At 44.8% G+C, this 22,356-nt stretch overlaps 1 protein-coding gene across 1 annotated transcript; it reads left to right on the top strand.

Moving 5' to 3' along the window:
• The first annotated feature begins 12,158 nt into the window (after positions 1-12,158).
• Positions 12,159-13,873, top strand: LOC306927603 (SNW domain-containing protein 1-like). The gene has a single exon (XM_079507404.1). The coding sequence runs from the start codon at positions 12,169-12,171 to the stop codon at positions 13,780-13,782; it is 1,614 nt and encodes a 537-aa protein (XP_079363530.1). The 5' UTR covers positions 12,159-12,168; the 3' UTR covers positions 13,783-13,873.
• The last annotated feature ends 8,483 nt before the right edge of the window (positions 13,874-22,356 follow it).

The following is a 22,356-nucleotide window of genomic DNA, read 5'->3' on the forward strand; positions in this document are numbered from 1 at the left end:
AATATGTACCCAGGCTGATTTGCCTCATGGTCTGATTTAAGACAGAAGTTACTGAAAATCAGAAATCAATAAGGTTTTGGCTTGTCAATTCTCTTAGTGATTCTAGCAGGACCTGATGTATGTCATGAGTGATATCACTGGCAAACATGTCATCCTACTATAAATGCGCCACGTCTCTGTCTGTCTGTGTGTGTGTGTGTGTGTACGGTTGTAATGCACGTAACTCGAGAACCGTTTGACACACCGACTTCACATTCGACACACGCTTTCCACACCCCCACAGGGAGTGCAGTGCCAGGTATCGAGTCGGTCGGACCCACGGTTCTCCAGAACCACCACAAAAGGCTCTGGTCAGGCTCTGCCAGTGGGCCTAATGAGGCCAACTCCTTTCACCTGGGCCAGGCTCTGCCAGTGGGCCTAATGAGGCCAACTCCTTTCACCTGTGCAATTTCTAGCCTCAGCCAATTGAGGCTCAACCAATCAGGCTCTGCCAATGGGCCGAATTGATTGCCAAGTACACTTTTCAGTTTGCAGTCTTCACACACAGGCACATACACAGATCTCCATGTGGGACACCGGCTGACAGTTAAAACGGGTGCTATGACAACGTATATCATTAGGTTCCCAAGTTGCATCGTTCCCAAGTAGGCCGGTGGCCGACTGCGACGGGCACATACAGGTCAAGTTCTATTAATAAAGCTTTGGAATTCTGTTGAATTGCCTGTTGGAAAAACAAGAAACATGAATTTAATTGTGCATATTGCTTATATTTTGCACATCTGTTGAAGACAAGATACGCTACCTTTGATTTTTCGAAAATTAAATTAAACGGAAATTGGTGCTCTAGAGATTAGCACCAAGGATCATTAGTGGGATCGATAAGGAATCGGAGTGATAAGCAGGATCAATAAGGGGATCGGAATCCATACAGAATAACAATCCCAACGTACAAGCTCAAGACCCGCTGCACCACGACATGTGAGACTGTACATCGCTATATTTACTATCAATATAGCTATTTTGGCTATGCGTCCTACAACAAAGCATCCTGGGACGTGTGCAGTCACATTCTCTCTGTCTCTCTTCCCATTGCTCTGTATTGATCCACTATATTCATTCCTCAATCAATTCTGCACGTCTCCATGTTTATCCATTCGTAGCATGCCTGAGTTGAGGGCCTTAACTAATCTATTTGTTCTGCCCCCAGTGGCTCTGCTGGCGCAACATGATACCCCTGCAGAGAGATCATCCTGACTCACAGGAGGCAAACAGACAAACCGGTAAATCAATAGATGAATAAAATTACCAACTTCACTACAAGGAGGCCCAAGGGAGATGGAGAGAAGGTTGTGCGGGTTAGAGCGAGCGAGCGAGCGTGTGTGTGTGTGTGTGTGTGTGTGTGTGTGTGTGTGTGTGTGTGTGTGTGTGTGTGTGTGTGTGTGTCTCTCTCTCCTTTGGGTGAATAGGGTTGGAGGAGGTTTTTAAGCATCAGCTGAGATGGGGAGGGAGGGAGAGAGAGAGAGAGAGAGAGAGAGAGAGAGAGTCATTGCACGCCTAATGAAAGAGAAAGCTTTTCATTTGGAATTCAAGTGGGAGAAAAACCATAGAGAGAGAGAATGAAAGAGAGTGATAGAGGTAGAGAGAGAGAGAGAGAGAGAGAGAGAGAGGGTGGGATCATCACCCCTCATCTCTTATTCATTCACCCAGTGTGGCTGAGTCCCAGAGGGCAGGATTAGATGGATGGGAGGCAGTGTGCTAACTGTCTGTCTCTAAGTGTCTCCTCCACCATGAGGCCACATATGACCCTGTGTGTCTGCTCCACCATGAGGTCACATATGACCCTGTGTGTCTGCTCCACCAGGAGGCCACATATGACCCTGTGTGTCTGCTCCACCAGGAGGCCACATATGACCCTGTGTGTCTGCTCCACCAGGAGGCCACATATGACCCTGTGTGTCTGCTCCACCATGAGGTCACATATGACCCTGTGTGTCTGCTCCACCATGAGGCCACATATGACCCTGTGTGTCTGCTCCACCAGGAGGCCACATATGACCCTGTGTGTCTGCTCCACCAGGAGGCCACATATGACCCTGTGTGTCTGCTCCACCATGAGGCCACATATGACCCTGTGTGTCTGCTCCACCATGAGGTCACATATGACCCTGTGTGTCTGCTCCACCATGAGGCCACATATGACCCTGTGTGTCTGCTCCACCAGGAGGCCACATATGACCCTGTGTGTCTGCTCCACCATGAGGCCACATATGACCCTGTGTGTCTGCTCCACCATGAGGCCACATATGACCCTGTGTGTCTGCTCCACCATTAGGCCACATATGACCCTGTGTGTCTGCTCCACCATTAGGCCACATATGACCCTGTGTGTCTGCTCCACCAGGAGGTCACATATGACCCTGTGTGTCTGCTCCACCAGGAGGCCACATATAACCCTGTGTGTCTGCTCCACCAGGAGGTCACATATGACCCTATGTGTCTGCTCCACCATGAGGCCACATATGACCCTGTGTGTCTGCTCCACCAGGAGGTCACATATGACCCTATGTGTCTGCTCCACCATGAGGCCACATATGACCCTGTGTGTCTGCTCCACCAGGAGGTCACATATGACCCTATGTGTCTGCTCCACCATGAGGCCACATATGACCCTGTGTGTCTGCTCCACCATGAGGCCACATATGACCCTGTGTGTCTGCTCCACCATGAGGCCACATATGACCCTGTGTGTCTGCTCCACCATGAGGCCACATATGACCCTATGTGTCTGCTCCACCAGGAGGCCACATATGACCCTGTGTGTCTGCTCCACCATGAGGCCACATATGACCCTGTGTGTCTGCTCCACCAGGAGGTCACATATGACCCTATGTGTCTGCTCCACCATGAGGCCACATGACCCTGTGTGTCTGCTCCACCATGAGGCCACATATGACCCCGCTGCTACGCAGAAGGTCTCCAGAGTGCAGGCCACACTCCACTGGCCTGCCAATACCAACCCTGTCACAGCCAGTTAGACTCCACATCGATAAACAGCAACCCGTCTCCACAAATTGTAAATGCCTACTTGTGGTCCATCAGAGATTCACCACCGCCACCACCACCACCACCGTCATCATCATCATCTTCCTCATCGTCATCCTCATGTTTGTTCAGCAGACGCCGCCCCAGAGCCGCTCAGACTCACAGGGTTTTGTTCATTTGTAATGAATTATTTATAGGGATGAATGCTGCTTTGTTCTTGCCCCAACGACTGTAATCCCTCTCTTTGGTGTGTGTTATTTGAAACTCCAACGAAAACCTCACATCAAAAACAACTGGACAGTGTTTGTTTAGACAAACAAAAATATGGCCTCCCGTTTGTTATGGGGTGTAGCGCATGCCTGTGTGCATGTGATTGCATTGGCCACAGAGTGTGACAATGCAAACCACACCATGCAGTGGAGTGGGGGGGGGGGGGGGGGGGGAGTCAAGGCGGCACGTTGGAATGACATTAGCAGATGGTTATAACTCAGCGCGCAGGAGCTCCAATGGCTGACATGGAACACACAGGCACTTAAGCCTGGATTCAAACAGCTTTTGGTCCAAATCCAGATGCGCCGTATAGCTGCACTTTTATCCCGGTGAGAATTGAATGGGTTATGATGTTGACTCAATAAGAATGCCTTGGTGTGGTGGAGTAACCACTCTACACCAGGGTGCAATGATAGCACACCAATGCTGCATGTTGTTATTTTGAATGTATCATTTAATACCACCATACTACTATGTGTCTGTCTGTGGGACAGTATTGGAACAAGCCTAAAGTTACGAAGTAAAAGATGAATGCTGAATGCCTTCACGACCTCTGAAGCTAGCTGAAAAAAAAGAAAAGGAAGAAAATGATGCAAGCTCCAAGAGCAACAAAGAGCATTACTTAATTTTTACTTAATTGGATGGGATCTTCAAGGGACTGCGGTCACAAACTGATAAATTACCTCTTTGTCTCAATAAACACACTCCCCTTTGTTCGCTGCGTCTCAGTAGTCATCAACAAACAGAAGGGAAAGGCGCATTATTCTGTGGTTCTGTGTTTTCCCAGATCCCCAGTGTTCAGTGGGGGTTCTCTCTCGCAGTCCCAACCCATGTAGGGGAGAGAGAGGGCCATGTTTAACACATGTTTCTGAGCTCCTCCAGCGGCCGATAGGGAGAGTGGTCAAGAGTCTCTGGGAGTAAAACATACATAGTCTACAATGGGCGAACGAACACACACACACACACACACACACACACACACACACACACACACACACACACACACACACACACACACACACACACACACACACACACACACACACACACACACACACACACACACACACACACACACACACACACACACACACACACACACACACACATTTAGGCACAAACGTTCTCTCTGCCTCTCTCTCTCTGCCTCTCACGCACACAAGAGCACACATGCACACGCCATATGGTGTCTCACTGGTTACTATTTGTAACGGTGCCAACACACACAGGATGAGTAGAGAGCTACCACTTTCAGCACAGATACAGAGGTCAGGTCATAACAGAGCAGTGGACAAAGACCGGACATTTTTCTTTTTTTTACAGTTTTTCCACCATTGTTAACACGTTGCTTTCTCAAAACCGCACACACAAAACTGGAAACCTTACACACAAAATGCTAAACCCTGACACTCAATACCATTCATTGAGTACACACAACTAAGCATAAGCTGCACACTACCAAGCATTTACAGCACACTGAAGTGCAACATTGAAAACACAATCATAGAAATGGAACACACATTTCTCCTTTTGTAAAATGACTCGGTGTAGGCCTACTTTTATCATAGACAAAAATAAAAAATAAATAAATTTCATTTTTGAGTGGTGCTAGTCCTATAGATAGCAATGCGTGTCCCTGGGTCTGTCCCTCTGTCCGAGTACGGAAATAGCGTTTGTTGACCACCAAGTGTCACCGAACACACACACAGGCCAGAGAGGAGGGCTTGTACAGTACAGTACTACAGCACGAGTACAGTACAGCACCACTCGGTTCAGACAAACATTGTGTGTAGTGTGTAATTGAAATCAGAGTGTAAAGAAGGAAAGTCAGAGTCTAATCTAGAGTCTAATTCTAGTCTCAGAAAAGGGTGTGAACTATAGTACCAAATTGGGTCGAGAGATTGGTACATGAAGTGAAGGTTGTGCAACTTGTGCCAAATCTCCGCATTGTGTGTGTTAACACACACAATGGAAAAACTGTATTATTTTACCAGGAAATACCTTCGACAGATTTCCTTTACAAGAGAAACCTGGCGAAGGCAGCAGCCGTTTAAAATCACACAAAAATATGCAACATAAAGGCTAAAGGCTAAAGGCTATTCAAGCACAGTGTCCTCTCAGGAAAAACAATCACATGCCTCCATCACCACATCATAGGAACCAAAGTACTGGCTCTGCCCTTTTCTTTTCTTGGGGTTGACCCAGACACATTTATAGAGACAGTTATGACACTGATCATGTGGTTCATGTATCCAGTGTGCTTCATACAATGATGATCTTATGGTTATCTGTCTCTGAGAACACCAAAACACATTCCAAATAAACTGAGTTGGTTTTGGCATTATATTCAATATTATTAGTTTACAGCAGAATGGGTCTATGGGAGTGTTGCCTGCACTCTTTCTCTCCAATGGCTCTCTGTTGACCTAAAGCATTTTGACAACATGAGCCCTGATTAGGCTACGTACCACTACAATAGTGTCACACAGTGAAAATAGCAGATTTTCGTATGTCGCAGTGTGACACATTGTGAGTAAAAATTGGCTATTTTCACTATTAAAATAATTACCCCCCCACCCCCCACACACACACACACACACAAAAAGGTATGTATGACTATGTATGTATAAGATGTTTACGACAATGTTCTGCTTGTTTACTAGTGTGCATATTGTTACTTATGCATATTGTTAATTATGTTCCCAAATGTTTAACACATCATCTGGATGCTTTATGAGCACATCTACAGTATGGGTCGCCAGGCAGAAGCTATGGCTAGCCAGTGAGATTTTATCCCAAACAGGAAATCAGGGTGAGCAGGAGCACGCGATGTTCACCATCAGACATGAACCTGAATTTAGGAGAGAGAGAGAGAGAGAGAGAGAGAGAGAGAGAGAGAGAGAGAGAGAGAGAGAGAGAGAGAGAGAGAGAGAGAGAAATGAGCATGAAAGACAGGTTCTGGACAGGAATGAACAAAAGTGAAATCAATTCAAAGTCCTTTCACATCAATAAAAAACACAAACCCTAATGTTTCACATGAGAGGGAACATGTCTGGGCTTTGCTGGGGGACACTTTACCTCGTAATGGCAGTGGACAGCTTTATTCTCAGCGCGAGGGAGGGGCAGGCAGGCAGGGAGGGAGGGAGGGAGGGGCAGGCAGGGAGGGAGGGAGGGAGGGAGGGAGGGGCAGGCAGGGAGGGAGGGTGGGAGGGTCAGGCAGGGAGGCATGCAGCCCACTTACAGTACATCTGACTGAACTCTCCCAAGCTCAGACACAGTATAGCGATAAAGAGAATCTGCGCTCGGAGAGGAGAGAGACCGAGAGAGAGGGAAGGGTAGAACGGTAAAAGAAGGAGGGAGCGAGGAGAGAAAGAGCTGGGCAATAAAAGTGTTCAGGAGGGATCTTTATTTAGGTTAGGACTCAGACTCTAAAGTGAAAGCAGATGGGACTCTAGTCTGGAATAGTTTCCACTTGAAGTCTTGGACGGGTTTGCTCGGATCTCTGGTTCCGAGCCCACTCCAAGTTTCTGCAGCCAGAGTTCTGCGGACTCTAACAAGAGGGTTTGGACAACACACACATACAGTATAGGAGCCTATAAGCACAAAAACAGCACACCACCATGTTTACTAATGTGTACACTTATATACAGCAAGCCATTTGTAAAAGTCTCAGACTACTCTACATGGGAGTTTATTTATAATTTAATCAACAGTAATTACTGCATAACACAACACTCTATTATGTCTGGTTAGTGGTTACCACACCATTTACTGGACACTCAAAACTCCTGAAAATATATTCTTCCAAATACTCTCTCTTTGGGGATGATACAAATATGCAGTATTAGTGCAGCAAGCATGGAGGTTGCAACTTGCAAGTGAGACCTATGGCTACTTTAGTGCACAGACTGTGGAGGGCTGCTGATCTTTCATCTCCATCGAGTCTTTGGCACACGTTCTCAATTTGTATGCCAATATAACACATTGAATTAAAATTAAGTTGGGAGCATACCAACCCCCCACCCCCTCATGCAGGGCAAGTCCAAGGCCTTGTATCCAGGCCAGAGTTGGCAGAGTGAGGACAGGGCTGAGCAGTAGAGGGTGTTTTAGCACATGTAGACCCTCCGCAGAGACTGGGTGAGCGTGAGAGAAACCCCAAATGCAAAAACAATGAAATCTCTGGCTTGACGCTAGCAGCTAAACAATGCTGAGCGAGAGAGGTTCCTCAGAGGTCATTTGACAGTCTTGCATGGATTGCGAGCACAATAACTTACAGTATCGCCTAACAATGCTGGAAACACAGTTTATGTTTTTCTTTCCCTGTCAGATGACAAGAATAATGTTTGCAACATGAGGGCTTGTAATGTGACACTGACAAACAAGCAGGGCAAATCACCAAGTGCAGCATTCGTCTTGCTGTTTATGTGCAACGCGCTTTGGCATCAAGCCCCTCCTGTGCTGAATGACCTCAGCTCAACAGTAAAATACTGAGGATTTTACTGTGAACTTTACATGTGCATTTCGTACATATCTATAGCTACTATTATACTATTTTTCTCACATATTTATGAAGTCTGTGTATTATGAGTAGACCTATTTATGTGTGTTATTTTACTCTCCTTAACAGCTGGCACTTTATCAGGATTTAAACACTTAAAACCCTAATAATATACTTTGTTGACCGGGGTCGCGGCCGCCCAGGGGTCGATACTTCCCCACCTTTTCTCCCTCTACACAAAACGTATTTGTCAAAAAAAGCAGACCTACAAGCTCACAACATGTCACATTGTGAGCTTATAGATCTGCAAATCTTTGCTGAATGTTTGCCTATTGTGACACGACCAGAACAAGGGGTGCATGGGGTTCATGTGGTCAAAGATTACACTCTGCAAGGCTTGGTTTAACTGTGACGGAAATGCATATCTGTAAATAGACAACGTTGTTTATTGACACTCACCCAGACAGACAGTGAAACAAAGGAGGTGAGATGAGGGGATGGACACTAAAGCTGTCTCCTCAGTCTGTCTCCTCTATCCTCCATCATCGCATGAAGGCCACACTCCCTTTCCTTGTAGCCAAGCTGGCCCCAGAGGGATGAGTGTGTGTGGGTGTCTGAGAACGTGCCTCAGGGTTTTTTCGCAGAGTCTGTAAAAGGATCTTTATATGTATTTATAACTGACTGTAAATAAAGATGCAATCAGCGCCTAGCTGCTTGCTTCTCCAAACACACACAGGCCCGGCCATGAGTGATAGTCTGGAGAATTGGCCCGGCTCTGACATACACACATGACATAAAGTATACAGTACAGTAGCCTATATGCACAGGCGTGTGCAGATGCATACGGAGGGTACTATCATCACACACAGATTCACATACAGTACCCACTGCAGCGATGCCATGTGGGGATGTAGGCTATGCATGTACTGTCTGAAGGGACCCACCAACACATGAAGTACCACACTGGTTTTCAACCCTTTTCATATCAAGGTCCATTATTGATTTGGCATTTGAGTCACGGACCACCATTTGATGATATTTAGCCTCTCAGACCCAAAACGTAGAATATTTTGTTGTCGTTGGATTAGGTACTATAGGAGAGACAACAGGTGTTGGTCAAAATAATAGTTATTCTACAGTCTCTAATTGTGTAGATTTCTTGTGAATTAAGTAATGCAGATGTTTAACAATAGTTTAACTCTTGAGAGTGTAACAGTTTTCATTTTACACTCTCAAGAGTTAAAGAGGGTCCATTTGGTTTGGTTACCAACTCTCCATCACATTTAGTTGGAATACTAGTCCACCAGTAAATTGCAATCACATATACTATAGCTTTGCAGTTAATCCCGAAACCATGCTGCAAACACTTCTGGACCTGGAACCCCCTCAAGGACCACTGGTGGTCTCAGGACCACTGTTTGAAAACCACTGAACTACGAACACATCAACCTGTACTGAAGGGGCACTGATGAGGAATGAGTGAGAATTGATGAGATGGGTATTCTTTTATACAGCACCACATTGTGAGCTTGTAGAGGGAACTAAGGAGGGGACCAAATATAGACCCCCGGGGCACCCGCACAAAGTATATAGGGTTTAAATTAGTTAAGGGCCGTCCACACCCAGCACTATAACTTGAACTATATTTTTTCATTATAGTTGTGGCGTGGACTCTGCCATCCACTTAACCTTAGATCTCCATATATGGAGCTGACTTGTTCTGACATTTCATATGTTGATCCTTCCCCATCCATCCTTCCTCTTCGATGACTGATACCTGTCCATTCAAACTCTAGACGGGCCTGCCCCAAAGTTATTAGTGCAGCCGCGCCCAGCAGCCGGCGAAAACTAGAGTTCTCAACAGGCCCGAAAATTAAGGCCCTACTACAACAAGCCCTACCTGGGCCCTCATCAAACCCTGTACAATCAAGACAAGAAAGACACCGCCCCCGCTGCCACCCTTAGATCTCCATATATGGAGCTGACCTATTCTGACATTCCATATGTTGATCTGACCTTATCAAACCCTGTACACTCAAGACACGCTCCATATATGGCCAGTACAGAATTAATTCCATATGTTGATCTGACCCTCCATGCCAAAGCTCCAGCGCTCGCCCAGCAGTCTGCTGTCACCCAGGCGGATGCGTGCACATGACCTCTCCCTTTAGGGCGAGGTTGCTTCTCGCCCTCAGGGCGTCTTACTGGTAGTTATGTACAATTATAGTGCTTGGTATGGACGGCCCTCCATGTTTAAATACACATGGTGTCCCGATGGTGACCCATATCGAAGATAGCACATCTACAAGCTCACAACGATGTACTGTACAACAAAGTATAAATCATGCTTTCTGTTTTCAACAGCTTGGGCTGTGCTCTCTGGAGAGTATAGCAGTTTTAGTCCCCTTCTCCATCACTTCATACGTTTAATTTTTAGACCTTGATTAATAACACAAGCTACCCGTTTTTTGTGGGCAGTCATTCTTCCTACCTTGAATGTCCACTGAAAAAACAAAAAATATGAATGCTGTTCATGCCCGTTCTTGAATTCATGGGTGTTCTTGGGTGTAAAATTAACTACAAGGATCCATTTACATTTAAGAGTTATATTAACACTCAGAATGTATTGCTGTGCGCAGCCATCACCCTGTTTCCATATGCCCCGAGCCAGAATTAGGGATGCTGTGCACAGGTGTGTACATGTGTGTCCGTTCTTTGGCCCTCTGCAGTTTGGAAGTTGGTACAAAAGAAGAGGAGATGAAAGCAGGAGGGGATATGGTATCACAAAATAAGAACAGAGCTGGTCACTCCCACAGCAACTTGCTGCTCCAATACTTTTAGTGTGCAGAAACACAAGCACACAACGTTTAAACCATACTGTAGGTTTGGTCTTCGTCAGATGAATTAATTATAGTGACCCATGACTGTTACCCAGACTACCACGTCATGTGAACTTTTATTGTAACTTGTTTTGACCTGCACCGGCGCCAAAATGGATTCACCTTCTTGTGAACTAGCAAACTCCCACAACTATGATATCACATTGGTTGCATGGTCGTACCCCGGCAACCCCGCTAAATTAAAATGAAAAAAGGAGAATGGAGAAATTGGAAAATTGTTTAAAAGTACAAAAGTAATCATGCACACATTCATTTGCAGATTTCAAACACAATTGCATGGATAATCGAATCAACATTCAGCTTAAGCCTTATGTACTTGCATCGTCACACCATGTCAATTTATAGACCTCAAATTTGAAATAGCCTACAATTGACATTTTCTGGAAATATTTTGAAGATCACTAGATCCTCTTGAATGACATGCCCAAAATAGGAAGACCAGGTTGAGTGTGGTTACAAGAAAAGAGAGCCTGGTGTCTGCAGTATGTAACTTTAAGCAGGCGCGGTCCAGGGGGGCAGTTCATGTTCTCTGTATTGGCAGACATGCTGTCTTACCTCAGAGTGTTTGCGTCTGTGATGATTTGCTGCTATCTAGTATCTAATGAAATTCTAAGACTTGGCCAACATTGAGTTGGCCTCTAAGTTAAATATCAAACAAATACAGCAATTTACCATACTCCTACTGTGCAATGAGTAATGACATCCCAGCTTGTTTCTAAATTCTTAAACAAATGTGCATGCATGGAATGTGGATTCAGTTTTCTAACTGTGTACTCGATTCCACACAGTAAAACAAATACATTTAAACTCTTGAAAATGGCCTATTAGAAAACAGTGGGAGATATACAGTATATCTAGAGTTCGGGCAGATCCAATCCGTTATGCCGATCCGACCGATATGACTGCAGAGTTTGAAGTCTGACGGTCCTATTTTATTATAGCGGTTGGATCTGTGGCTCTGAACAACCAGATCTCCATATATGCATATGCATGGGCATATCAGGTTTGTTTAAGGTTGAGTCATAGTGACATGTCCATATACTGTATAGGGGCGTATCGGGTTTGTTTATGGTCATGTCTGCATCAGAGTGATGTGGCCTATATATCGGCCTATATGTATGGGGTTCTTTTATGGTTATGTCTGAGTCAGAGTGGCATCAGAGGTCCGCTTTATTTTGATAGTCCAGTATAGACAGGAAACTGATACAGAGAGAGGGAAGGACCTGCAACACAGGTCTTCGTCATAATGGAACTGGGGACGTTGCTTTTTTGATTGATTGAAAATTGTATTAACAGTTTGCAGAATTACAGTACATTTCAAGCACAAACTCAATACAAAGGCTGTTAACTGTGAGTGGACGACCCAATTAAGCATTACACTTGTTTACAACAGGGTCCACCATGTTCAATTCATCAAAACATTTACAACGACGTACAAATGGAGGGAAGAAAGGAAAGATGTCGCTTACGAGCTTCTTACCGGCTCCGACCCAGCTGTCACAGGACCAGTTGGAGGCAGAGGAGAGACTTCGGGCCCAGAAGTCCTATTCCAATGCCCTGGTTTCATCCCGCAAAGAACCCCCACCATACTTGCACAGGAAGGGATGGACACCTCACGCACTCGAGGACTTTGGCGATGGAGGAGCCTTCCCAGAGATTCACGTGGCCCAGTTCCCCCAGGAGATGGGCAGGAAGAAAAAGACGTCAAATGCCCTGGCGGTGCAGGTGGATGCAGAGGGAAAAATCAAATATGATGCTATCGCTAGACAAGGACAGGGCAAAGAAAAGGTGATCTTCAGCAAGTACACAGACCTGCTTCCCAAGGAAGTCCTAAACGATGAAGCCCCAGAGCTGCAGAGGCCTGACGAGGACTCTGTTAAAGATCTGACAGAGAAGACACGCCTTGCCCTGGAAAAGCAGGTGTCTCAGAAGATTGCTGCGGCCATGCCAGTGAGGGCCGCAGACAAACAGGCTCCTGCACAATACATCAGATACACTCCATCCCAGCAAGGAGTGGCATTCAACTCTGGGGCCAAGCAGAGAGTCATCCGCATGGTGGAGATGCAGAAGGACCCTATGGAGCCTCCACGCTTCAAAATCAACAAGAAAATTCCCCGCGGACCACCATCCCCCCCTGCCCCCGTCATGCACTCACCAAGCAGAAAGATGACGGTCAAGGAACAGCAGGAGTGGAAGATTCCCCCTTGTATCTCCAACTGGAAGAACGCTAAGGGTTACACCATACCTCTTGACAAACGGTTGGCCGCAGATGGTCGGGGTCTTCAAACGGTTCACATTAATGAGAACTTTGCCAAGCTGGCCGAGGCATTGTACATCGCTGACAGAAAGGCCAGAGAAGCAGTGGAGATGCGTGCCCAGGTTGAGAAGAAGATGGCACAGAAAGAGAAGGAAAAGAAGGAGGAGAAACTGAGGGAGCTGGCTCAGATGGCCCGAGACCGCAGGGCGGGCATCAAAGGTCACGGGGACAAAGCAGGTGGCGAGGAGGGTGAGGCCAGGGAGCGTGACGAGATCCGCCATGACAGAAGGAAAGAGCGGCAGCATGACAGGAACATCTCCAGAGCCGCCCCCGATAAGAGGTCAAAGCTGCAGAGGGACCAGGACAGGGACATCAGTGAGCAGATTGCCCTTGGAATGTCCAACCCACGGACATCCAGCGAGGCCCAGTACGACCAGAGACTGTTCAACCAGAGCAAGGGCATGGACAGTGGTTTTGCTGGCGGTGAGGATGAGACGTATAACGTGTATGACCAGCCATTCCGTGGCGGCAGAGACATGGCCCAGAACATCTACCGACCCAGCAGGAATGTGGACAAAGATGCATACGCAGATGTCTTCGACACACTCATGCACAACAACAGGTTTGTTCCTGACAGGGAGTTCTCAGGAGCTGACCCCAGCCAGCGACGGGAGGGGCCTGTGGCCTTTGAGGAGGATCCCTTCGGGCTGGATAAGTTCTTGGAAGAGGCTAAGCAGCACGGAGGCTCCAAGAGGCCCTCCACCAGTGGCCGCTCCAAGGACGATTACCATGACAAGAAGCGCAGGAAGGAGTGATGTAGGAAGGTCAGGCGACGAGGTCCAAGAAAGTGGATGTACGTCTTGTTGGCGCACAGTGAGAGGGGTGTTGTCGTCGTGTGGGAGTCTCTTTTTAGCAATATGCTGTCCAGTGACTGGTCAGCTCCCTTCAGGTAATAGCTTTAGAATAAATATCTGTCCTTGAACCCTATAGTAACGCCTCACTTCCACTGACATCCTACAACTATAAATGTGCAAAACCTTATTCACATATCTCGAGAACTATCCGACCAACCAACTTCAAACTCTGCGCACATGAGGGAGTGCGCTGCCCGGTATCGAGTCAGTGGAACAGGCGGTTCTCCAGAACCACAGGTCCGACCAATATGCCCTCATTGCCCTGTATAGGCATACATGGAGATCAGGTTGTCCAAAACCGCTGTGCTGACCGATATTCTCATATGGGAATGCCCATACTGTATACAGTATGGGCCCATTGACTTTAAACTCAGCATCCATATCACCAAGGACCCCACAGGTGTGATGATGGTGCTCTGACAACAAGTACAATGGGTATGGCATGTGGTCATGCATTTCCAACTTGTGTATTTGGGCAATCCCAGTAGTGGCAGGACTGTTGGAAATTGAAATTTCCTGATTCCTCAACACTGTAGTTGATTTAGACATTTCTGCACATGTGGACAGAAATCATTGGTAAGCTGAATATTTCCGTCAGAAGGAAAAACGAAATAAGAGAAGTCAAGAAGGGGAGGGGAGGGGAAACACATACAGTAACACAATGGCTCAATCTGACCAGCTCCTGTAATGAAATGGAATTCTCACCTCATCCATCTTACTCCAACACACCATCTCTTGGGCTCATGTTTTTTCTGCTTCTCTCTCTCTCTCTCTCTCTCTCTCAGATCAGCCCTCACCGTTCATTCCTCCAGGTGACGTGCCATGCAACTGCCAGGAATTCTGGTCATGTGAACTATGTCCACCACAAACCGTATCCTTTACAACCTGCACAACTCAGGTGCGGGCCTGGGGGGTGAGACAGGGTTGAGAAGACACAAGATGGAGACCTGAGAGGTTAACACACGCGCGCGCAGCACTGCTGACAAAGCATGCCTGCTGACAAAGCTTGCCTCCTTGCCAAATCTTTCACTTGCAGTTATTATTATTTCTGCAAGGTAGGGGAACGAACACAGCGTTCTGTATTTATTTTCCTTTTGAGATTATATGTCTGCATACAATAATTATGACAAAATGTGATGTAAATATCTGGCCTGCGATGGCATTCTGACCACGGGCCTCTGACTGACAGACAGAGAGTTGTGTTAACAAACTCGGGGATGATGTCATGAGCGTGGCGTTGAAAAAGTGAAGCTTGAATGTTTTCTGCAAGGTTCGGTTGAGGCCAAGATTGTGGCCATAAAATAATGTCCTCAATAAACCTTTAGATAAACATGAATTGGTAGAACGCTACAAGGTCAGGATGTAATAAAGTAAATAAATATTGAGTTACAGACATGAAGAAAGTCTCCCTCCTGAGCGAGAAATGGATACATTTAAATATTCATACCCATTTTTATAGGCCAGAATGACCTATAACCGAGTCTTATTATTACACATTAAAAGGATCCATATAATAACATGGGACGTGCCTGCTGCCTCGCTCTGTGTATCTGCTGTCCTGCCCGAATGATAAGTTTATGTTTCACCATCAGCTGAGCCAACACAGCCAATATGCAACCCACAACACGTCAATGTTAATTCGAAAATTGACCTAAATGAAACCTTTTACGAGTGCGTGTGTGGCTGTGTGCACACATATTTTCCACTTTCTGAGCTACTTTGAGGCCATTTCTCAGTTAGACAAGGCTCGGATTCAGACCTTGCTCTGCATTAGATGAGCACCGACTGATGCCATGTTTCATCGCTCAGTCAACGAAATGTTAGTGAGAGGGGAACTGCATGGCCGGTATCAAAACACAGCAGCAAAGTAGAAGGATTTGAAAAGGGAGATAATAAATTGGTTCAAGCACTGCCCAACAAACAGTACCACTAACTAAGTGACTTGTAAAGTGCCCTCATTTCTCTACCCCTTGCATTCCTTCCCATCGTGACTCTGCCAGATCCGACAAGCGATTGTTGTTCCTCAATCAGTGAGTGTTTTAAGTTGTGTTTTTCCACAGCAAATATAATTCAACATGACAGGCTGCAGTAAGTATGATAACACCAAAAAGGGCGGTAAAAAATAAAGGTGGTGGTGCTCTGGAAAGAAGTCATTCCCTTAAGTAGGTAATGGTATTGATTTAAAGCGCTAAAAATATCAGTGGCTGGGAGAAGGTTAAGTTAGGCTTAAGAGCAAGAGAGGACATCACAGGATGAGGTGATCTTAGTGCAGTGATTCACACTACATTTCATTATTCTTTTTTTGTTTTGTGTGTTTCAAAATACAAAAATTTAAAATGTATCCTGAAAATATATGTTGGACCCATGAAATATGTTTTAACAATATTATATTGATATATTTTGGCCCTGGGCTGTCTGTCACCACCATCACCCTCCCTACTCCCCAGGTGATTAAACAAAAAGGAATCACCCTCCCCTATTAACCTATTAATTAACATTTACCTCAGTATTATTTATTCCTAACTTTAATCTGGTAGCGTTTTTAATATGTGAGAAAATAAAGTGACCGCAAAAATCGCGAAAAACTGTCCGCTGTGAGGCTTGAACTCACGGCCAATGGGGACAATGGTCTCGTAGTCTAACACAGCAAGCTATGTAAGTCATTGAAAAGTGGGGGTTGAAGTGTGTACTTGTAGTGTGTGTTGTAGTGTGATTGACACGGGGAACAATGAAACTGTTGCGTGAAGGGGGAGCTGGCTCTTCTTCTTGTACATAACGTGGGTGACTGGTCTATTTGGCAGCCCGTTACCGCCACCTAGCGATATTATAGCGTTTTCATAAAGTGTGCGTTCTCGTGTAAAGGGTCAATAAAAACTGAGAACGCAACGGGACTTTGCCGTTTTATCTGGAGACCATCGTCGTCTGAAAGGGTCCTTAAGACTAGTCAGATCTGGCCCATATTATCACCTGATTTCAACCAACATAAATTTTGCCCACTAAGACGGACGTGCCTGGATGAATCAGAGAGAGTCGGATAGAGGCCAGATCAACTTAAGGCCTGACGTCGAAATTAAAAAAATGTCTTCTAAATCCTGACGGTTTTCTGAAATACCTATGTTTCTATGTCAGTCGTATTCAATATTTCATGTCAAGGACACCAAAAATTATATGTAATTGGCCACCGACCCCCAATCTGGAACCCCCCCAGAAGCAAAGATTTGAGTTAAAAACGTTCGCTCTGAAAGAATATATATTCAATGATTTGCGCCACATTTTCACGATTTTTCAAAAATAGCAGATCTACAAGCTCGTAGCGCGGCACTCGGTGCCGCACTATGAGCTTGTAGACCTGCTATTTTTCAATAGCTAAAGCATAACACAATGCTGTAAACACCAAAAGGGGTTCCTGTCCTGAATGGGTTAAAGTCATATATGGCCCAGAATAAGCTATATTGTTTCAACTGGTGAAAACATTCTGGAATTCACCTGGCCTAGTCCTGAACGTCACCGGAGGACGTCATCATAACATCATCATGACGTCATTTGGCTTGCTGGGTATGTTTTTCTCGCCAAAAAAACACATCATCAAGCATATGATACATATTTATATTCTGTATGGGAAGCAGCGGAGGTGATGATGGTGAAAGCGCGGCTAACGTTATGGATGGTGCTTACTTCCTGGAAGTGACAGGACATGTTTGTGTGTGTTTTGGGGGGGCGTGGGAGACAGCGTCAGAGACCCAGAACGTACTCATACATCTTCATCCTTCACAGCCCCATTATTCCTGATATCTCAATTACGTACAGTACATTTGGCGGTCGTCATCATGGGCACTGGGCCGAACAAGTCCTACTCTCCCTCAGTCTATAGGGTCATTATTGGAGTCTGAGTAAAGAAAAGCAGGTCTCCTTGCACGTGTGATTCATTCCAGTCTACGGGTACACCACCCGCCTTGCCTGGGCGGATCCGGTATGATCTTTTGATCTCTCAAGCCGTTTAGTGGCCACAACATTGGCATCAAACAAACCCCCAGAACTGTTCTAAATGATCAAAACCATCGTGGAATGATCCGGCCAAAACCACATATTTTTGGGAAGTTATCAAAACCTAAACCTTGTTAATTTGTATGATTGGATATGTCTCCCACTGTCATTCTCTCTCCGTCTCTTTCTCTCTCACTCAATCTCTTATACTGCATCCCACTTTCCATCGTGACAAAACTTTCTCTCTCTCTCTCTCTCTCTCTCTCTCTCTCCCATTCCGTGCGAGAGAGGAGAATTGTGGTTTTATTACTCAAAGGAAGCCAAGCCAGCATGTCTCTCTTTTCTTCTTATTTTCTTCACACAGAGAGACGTCCTGGGAGATGTTTTTAGCTCCTGAGGCACGGAGGTGTAATCAGCCACAGGACCCACATCATTCTGACTCAGCTACTAACGGCTACACTGGTGATTCAGCCATTTCAAAGACATACTTCAGCAGCCAATTACTGTTTAATATCCTCATGATATATAGAATTGTAACTTTACAGTTGCTATGATTTATTACACCCAAGCCATTCCGAGCCACCCAATTTCATTAGTGCAACCCCAGAGATGTAACCGCATTTCCCACAGTCCCTTGTCCATCACTGTAACATGGATTTGTATGGCAAACACTTAGTACAAGCCAATTATGGTTTGTCCAGCTGTACGTAGATTGTTCCCGCGTTGGTAGAAACGAAACAATAAAAAAAACATACGTTTTCGTACGGCATGCTGTTCTGCATGTCCTTCTTACCTGTGCAGCAACTGTTGAAGTTGGCACCATATTCTAATTTGACTGAAAGGGAACAGTTCAATAGCAATAAATGACAGACCAACTCACTGTCAACTCCTGCTCAACTAGAAGCTATACCGCAAGAGTTATGTCAATGTTATTTAAGTATAAAACAGATTTGAACAAACACCAAAGCCAAATATATAGCCACACAAAATAAGCTACTGTACATGTGAAGTATGCGTTCAATTTGAATCAGAGGTTAACGAGATATGTCACTGTAGCATCAGGACAAGGACACAATTAAGGGTTTTCCACTGTCAGCTGGGGAAACACAAACCATGTGTACACTCATTGTAAGTGGTTGTTGCTCATACTGTATGTTACAAAATGACAAAATGTCACGTACCAACTTACTGTATGCAAGTGTTTCAGTTTGCATGTAGATACACTATGAACAGTAAAGTGTGTGGCAGAATTATACAGTAAAGTGTGTGGCAGAATTAGTATTGTCACCATGTCTAAATTCTATAGTACAGATATGCATTATGTCACGGTCAGAGAACTATCCTTAAAAAGGTAAATATAATTATACTAACTTCTGCCCAGATCTCAATTACTCCCTACGTGGCTTTGGGAGCATGACACTGCTTTTTACGCACTGTATCATGTCTGTCAGAGTTCTAGACTTCAAGTCAAATAAAATCACACTATGTGCAAATGATGTGAATATACCCGCCACACATGCTCTCCAATCCATGTTCCCCTAACTTAATCTAAACAAAGTGTAGAACAAATTGCTGTGCCCGGAATACTAAAGCAGCCCAAAGCGTTGAGCTGAGAAGACAGGCAGTTGGCTCGTCTCACTGATAAGTCTGATCCACTAACGTCTCTTCCTGGCCTCTGAAGCTCTACAAATGATCTTGCTCTTACTGTAAATACTCCCTAATTCCCTGTATACTTCTCTACTCCAGGCAGACTCTTCTGAAGCTACACTCGTCCATGTTAAAGAAGGAGTCTAAAACAGAATTTCGTCTTCTGTTGATGTGAAAATCCTTCTTTGAAGAAGTTCAGCTTTAACACCAAATCAGAACTTAACACCATCAGAATTTCACAAGCACTGTGGGGGTATAGCCCTAATTTAGTGACGACTACTGTATGGCATTTCAGCACACTTCATTTTGGCAGGACAATATTATTGTCTTCTGAATCAGCTGTCACTGAATAAAAAGCAGGCTCAACTTTTCCCAAAGCGCTTTCATTAGTCTAACTGAAAATAATGTTAGGATTCGACTAATGTGGAATCAATATAAGTGAACTTTTGTATAGTGCAATTATTACATCATTGTGGGTATAGACATCAATCAAAAAGATAAACAGAAACAGAAAGAAGAACAGAGAGAGAGAGACAGAGAGAGAGAGAGAGAGAGAGAGAGAGAGAGAGAGACAGAGAGAGTTCAGACCAACTCGGCTACCATTTCAAAGTAAAGCTGCATGCAAATCACCATCATAAATATACCATTTTAATGTAATAATAGTTTAGTTTTAAAGCTAAACCTTGTGCGATTTGATGTGAAGCAGCATATTTAATGTGGCTTGGATTGACTGAATCAGATTGTGAAAGGCAAGTCAAAGATTTCTAAAGCCAATGTTGATCAAATAAAATTAAAAAATAAATTAAGTACAGCGACATTCCCATTCAAATGGCCGTCGCTCTGTGCTTTGCTCTCTTCCAGAAATCTGTGTATAGTTATCTGGAACCAGGCTCCTTTCATGGGCTGCTATCCTAGGATTATTTATCGAACTTGCAAATGATAATAATTACAGAATAAAACTAATGGCAATATGTGTGTAATCTAGGTTTTGACTGTTTCTGTAGCTGTGCACTCACACCATGAACCAAGCCATGAAATAACTCCACTCCCCCCGGGGAGGCCCTGACATAAGTCTAAATGGGTGTGGAACTCTCTTCCTCTCCATATCAGACTGGCAACCTCAGTTGATGACTTTAAGAAGCGGCTATAAACCCACTACTATGACCTCGCCTTTAACTGATTCTGTTTCCTTCATGATTCCTTATCTTAAATTTACTCTTAATTTCAACGAATTCTACTGACCAGATTTGAAGCTATTACTTTTGTTTTTACCCTTGTTCTATTTTTTGCATTTATGTGAATTTTTCTTTTTACTGTATGTAAAGCACTTTGAACTACACTTGTGTCTGAAAGGTGCTCTATAAATAAAGATTATTATTATTATTATTATAAATGGGACACCGCAGACAGAAAAACATAAATGTAGATTATTGTAAATGCAGTCCATCAACAACTTGTATTCAATACTGTACTCTTCCAGTATTGAGGAAGAAAAAGGACAACCCTGGTCAAATAAGAACACTGGTTCAAGTTAGGGGGCCTCCCATGACCCCTTTCAGAACGTCGAGTGGCCCAGGAAATAATTCCCCATTCATTGTCCCCATAGGCTTTTCAAAAAGTATTTACTTAAAGACGTTTACACCGCGGACAAAGCCAACTGGGCTCGTGACAAATCTTTTAAGTTTTAACACAATGTTTTGGGCAGATCAAATAATTAGAAAGAAGAAAAAAAGGCAGGGTACAACACTTTGTTTTGGGGCAGGACTGCGACGCACTATTCCAATTAGGAGAACAAAAATGACCATGTAACTATTTCCCTCTGGTAAATCCACATGGAGTATGGTCAAGTGTCATATAACAAATGGGTCCTCCGAATCCAGACGTCTCTTCTGATTTGCTCATCAGTTCTTATTGAATCCATTATTGAAAGACTGAAAGTTAACATGCACAAGGGCCTGCTCAGAGTCACAGAGAAGAATAATCTGAAAGGAATGCAGGTTGCACCCCCACATGTGATGCTGGCTGGAGTTGTTTTTATTTGAACAATCTGCGTAGGATAATGCCTGACGTTTCCTTGACAGCGAGGGGTCAGCGACCCCCACCTCCTTACCGAGCTTTGGGATAACGGTCTAAGACGCAGAGTGGAAAACATCAGGTTTACAGGTGATATAACAACATTTGCGGGCGAAATAAACGAACAGGCCTTCAAGTGTTTTAAACGCTGCAAAGGCCCAGCGCAGGGTTGAGGTTTGAGTTTTTCCATCGAACTAAGAAAAAGAAAGAAAGAAAGAAAAAACTTTGACTCCCAGTCAAAGTTTCAGTCTATCAATCTATCAATCATAAATCAGGTTAATGGCTAGTAATGTGAAACATATTGTGCCTGCAGCTCCACCATGATTTCTTCCCCTTTAAAGGCTCGGCACAGAGTTGTGTTTGGTGCTGGAGAGAGTTTTGTGTTTGTTGTCGCATTGCTTTTCCTGCATTCCCCACGGTGTTGGTTTAACCTTCTTGATTGAGGGCCGAGTGTGTTTTCTTTAGTTCTGTATCTCTGTTGGACCTTTGGCTCACATTGGAGGACAGAGGGAAGGAGGCAAGGAAGTAGGGAAGAGGAAGGAAGGAATAGTGCTTGACAGAGAGATGGTTGGGGAAGAATGAGAGGGAAGTGACAGTATAGCAAGAAGAGTAGCTTCAGAGCCGTTAGCCCCACCTGAATACCAGCAGTCTGATATCTGTCTGGGTCAAGGAGAGATTCCCCTTTGGCTGAATGATAAATGTTTAGTTTGACAGGTGGAAGACTGAGGTTAAAATCCAGGTGGTTATATTAAGGGCTCGCCCGAGATCAGC

Source organism: Electrona antarctica (genome assembly GCF_951216825.1).
Source record: "Electrona antarctica genome assembly, chromosome: 8".
Taxonomy (NCBI): domain Eukaryota; kingdom Metazoa; phylum Chordata; class Actinopteri; order Myctophiformes; family Myctophidae; genus Electrona; species Electrona antarctica.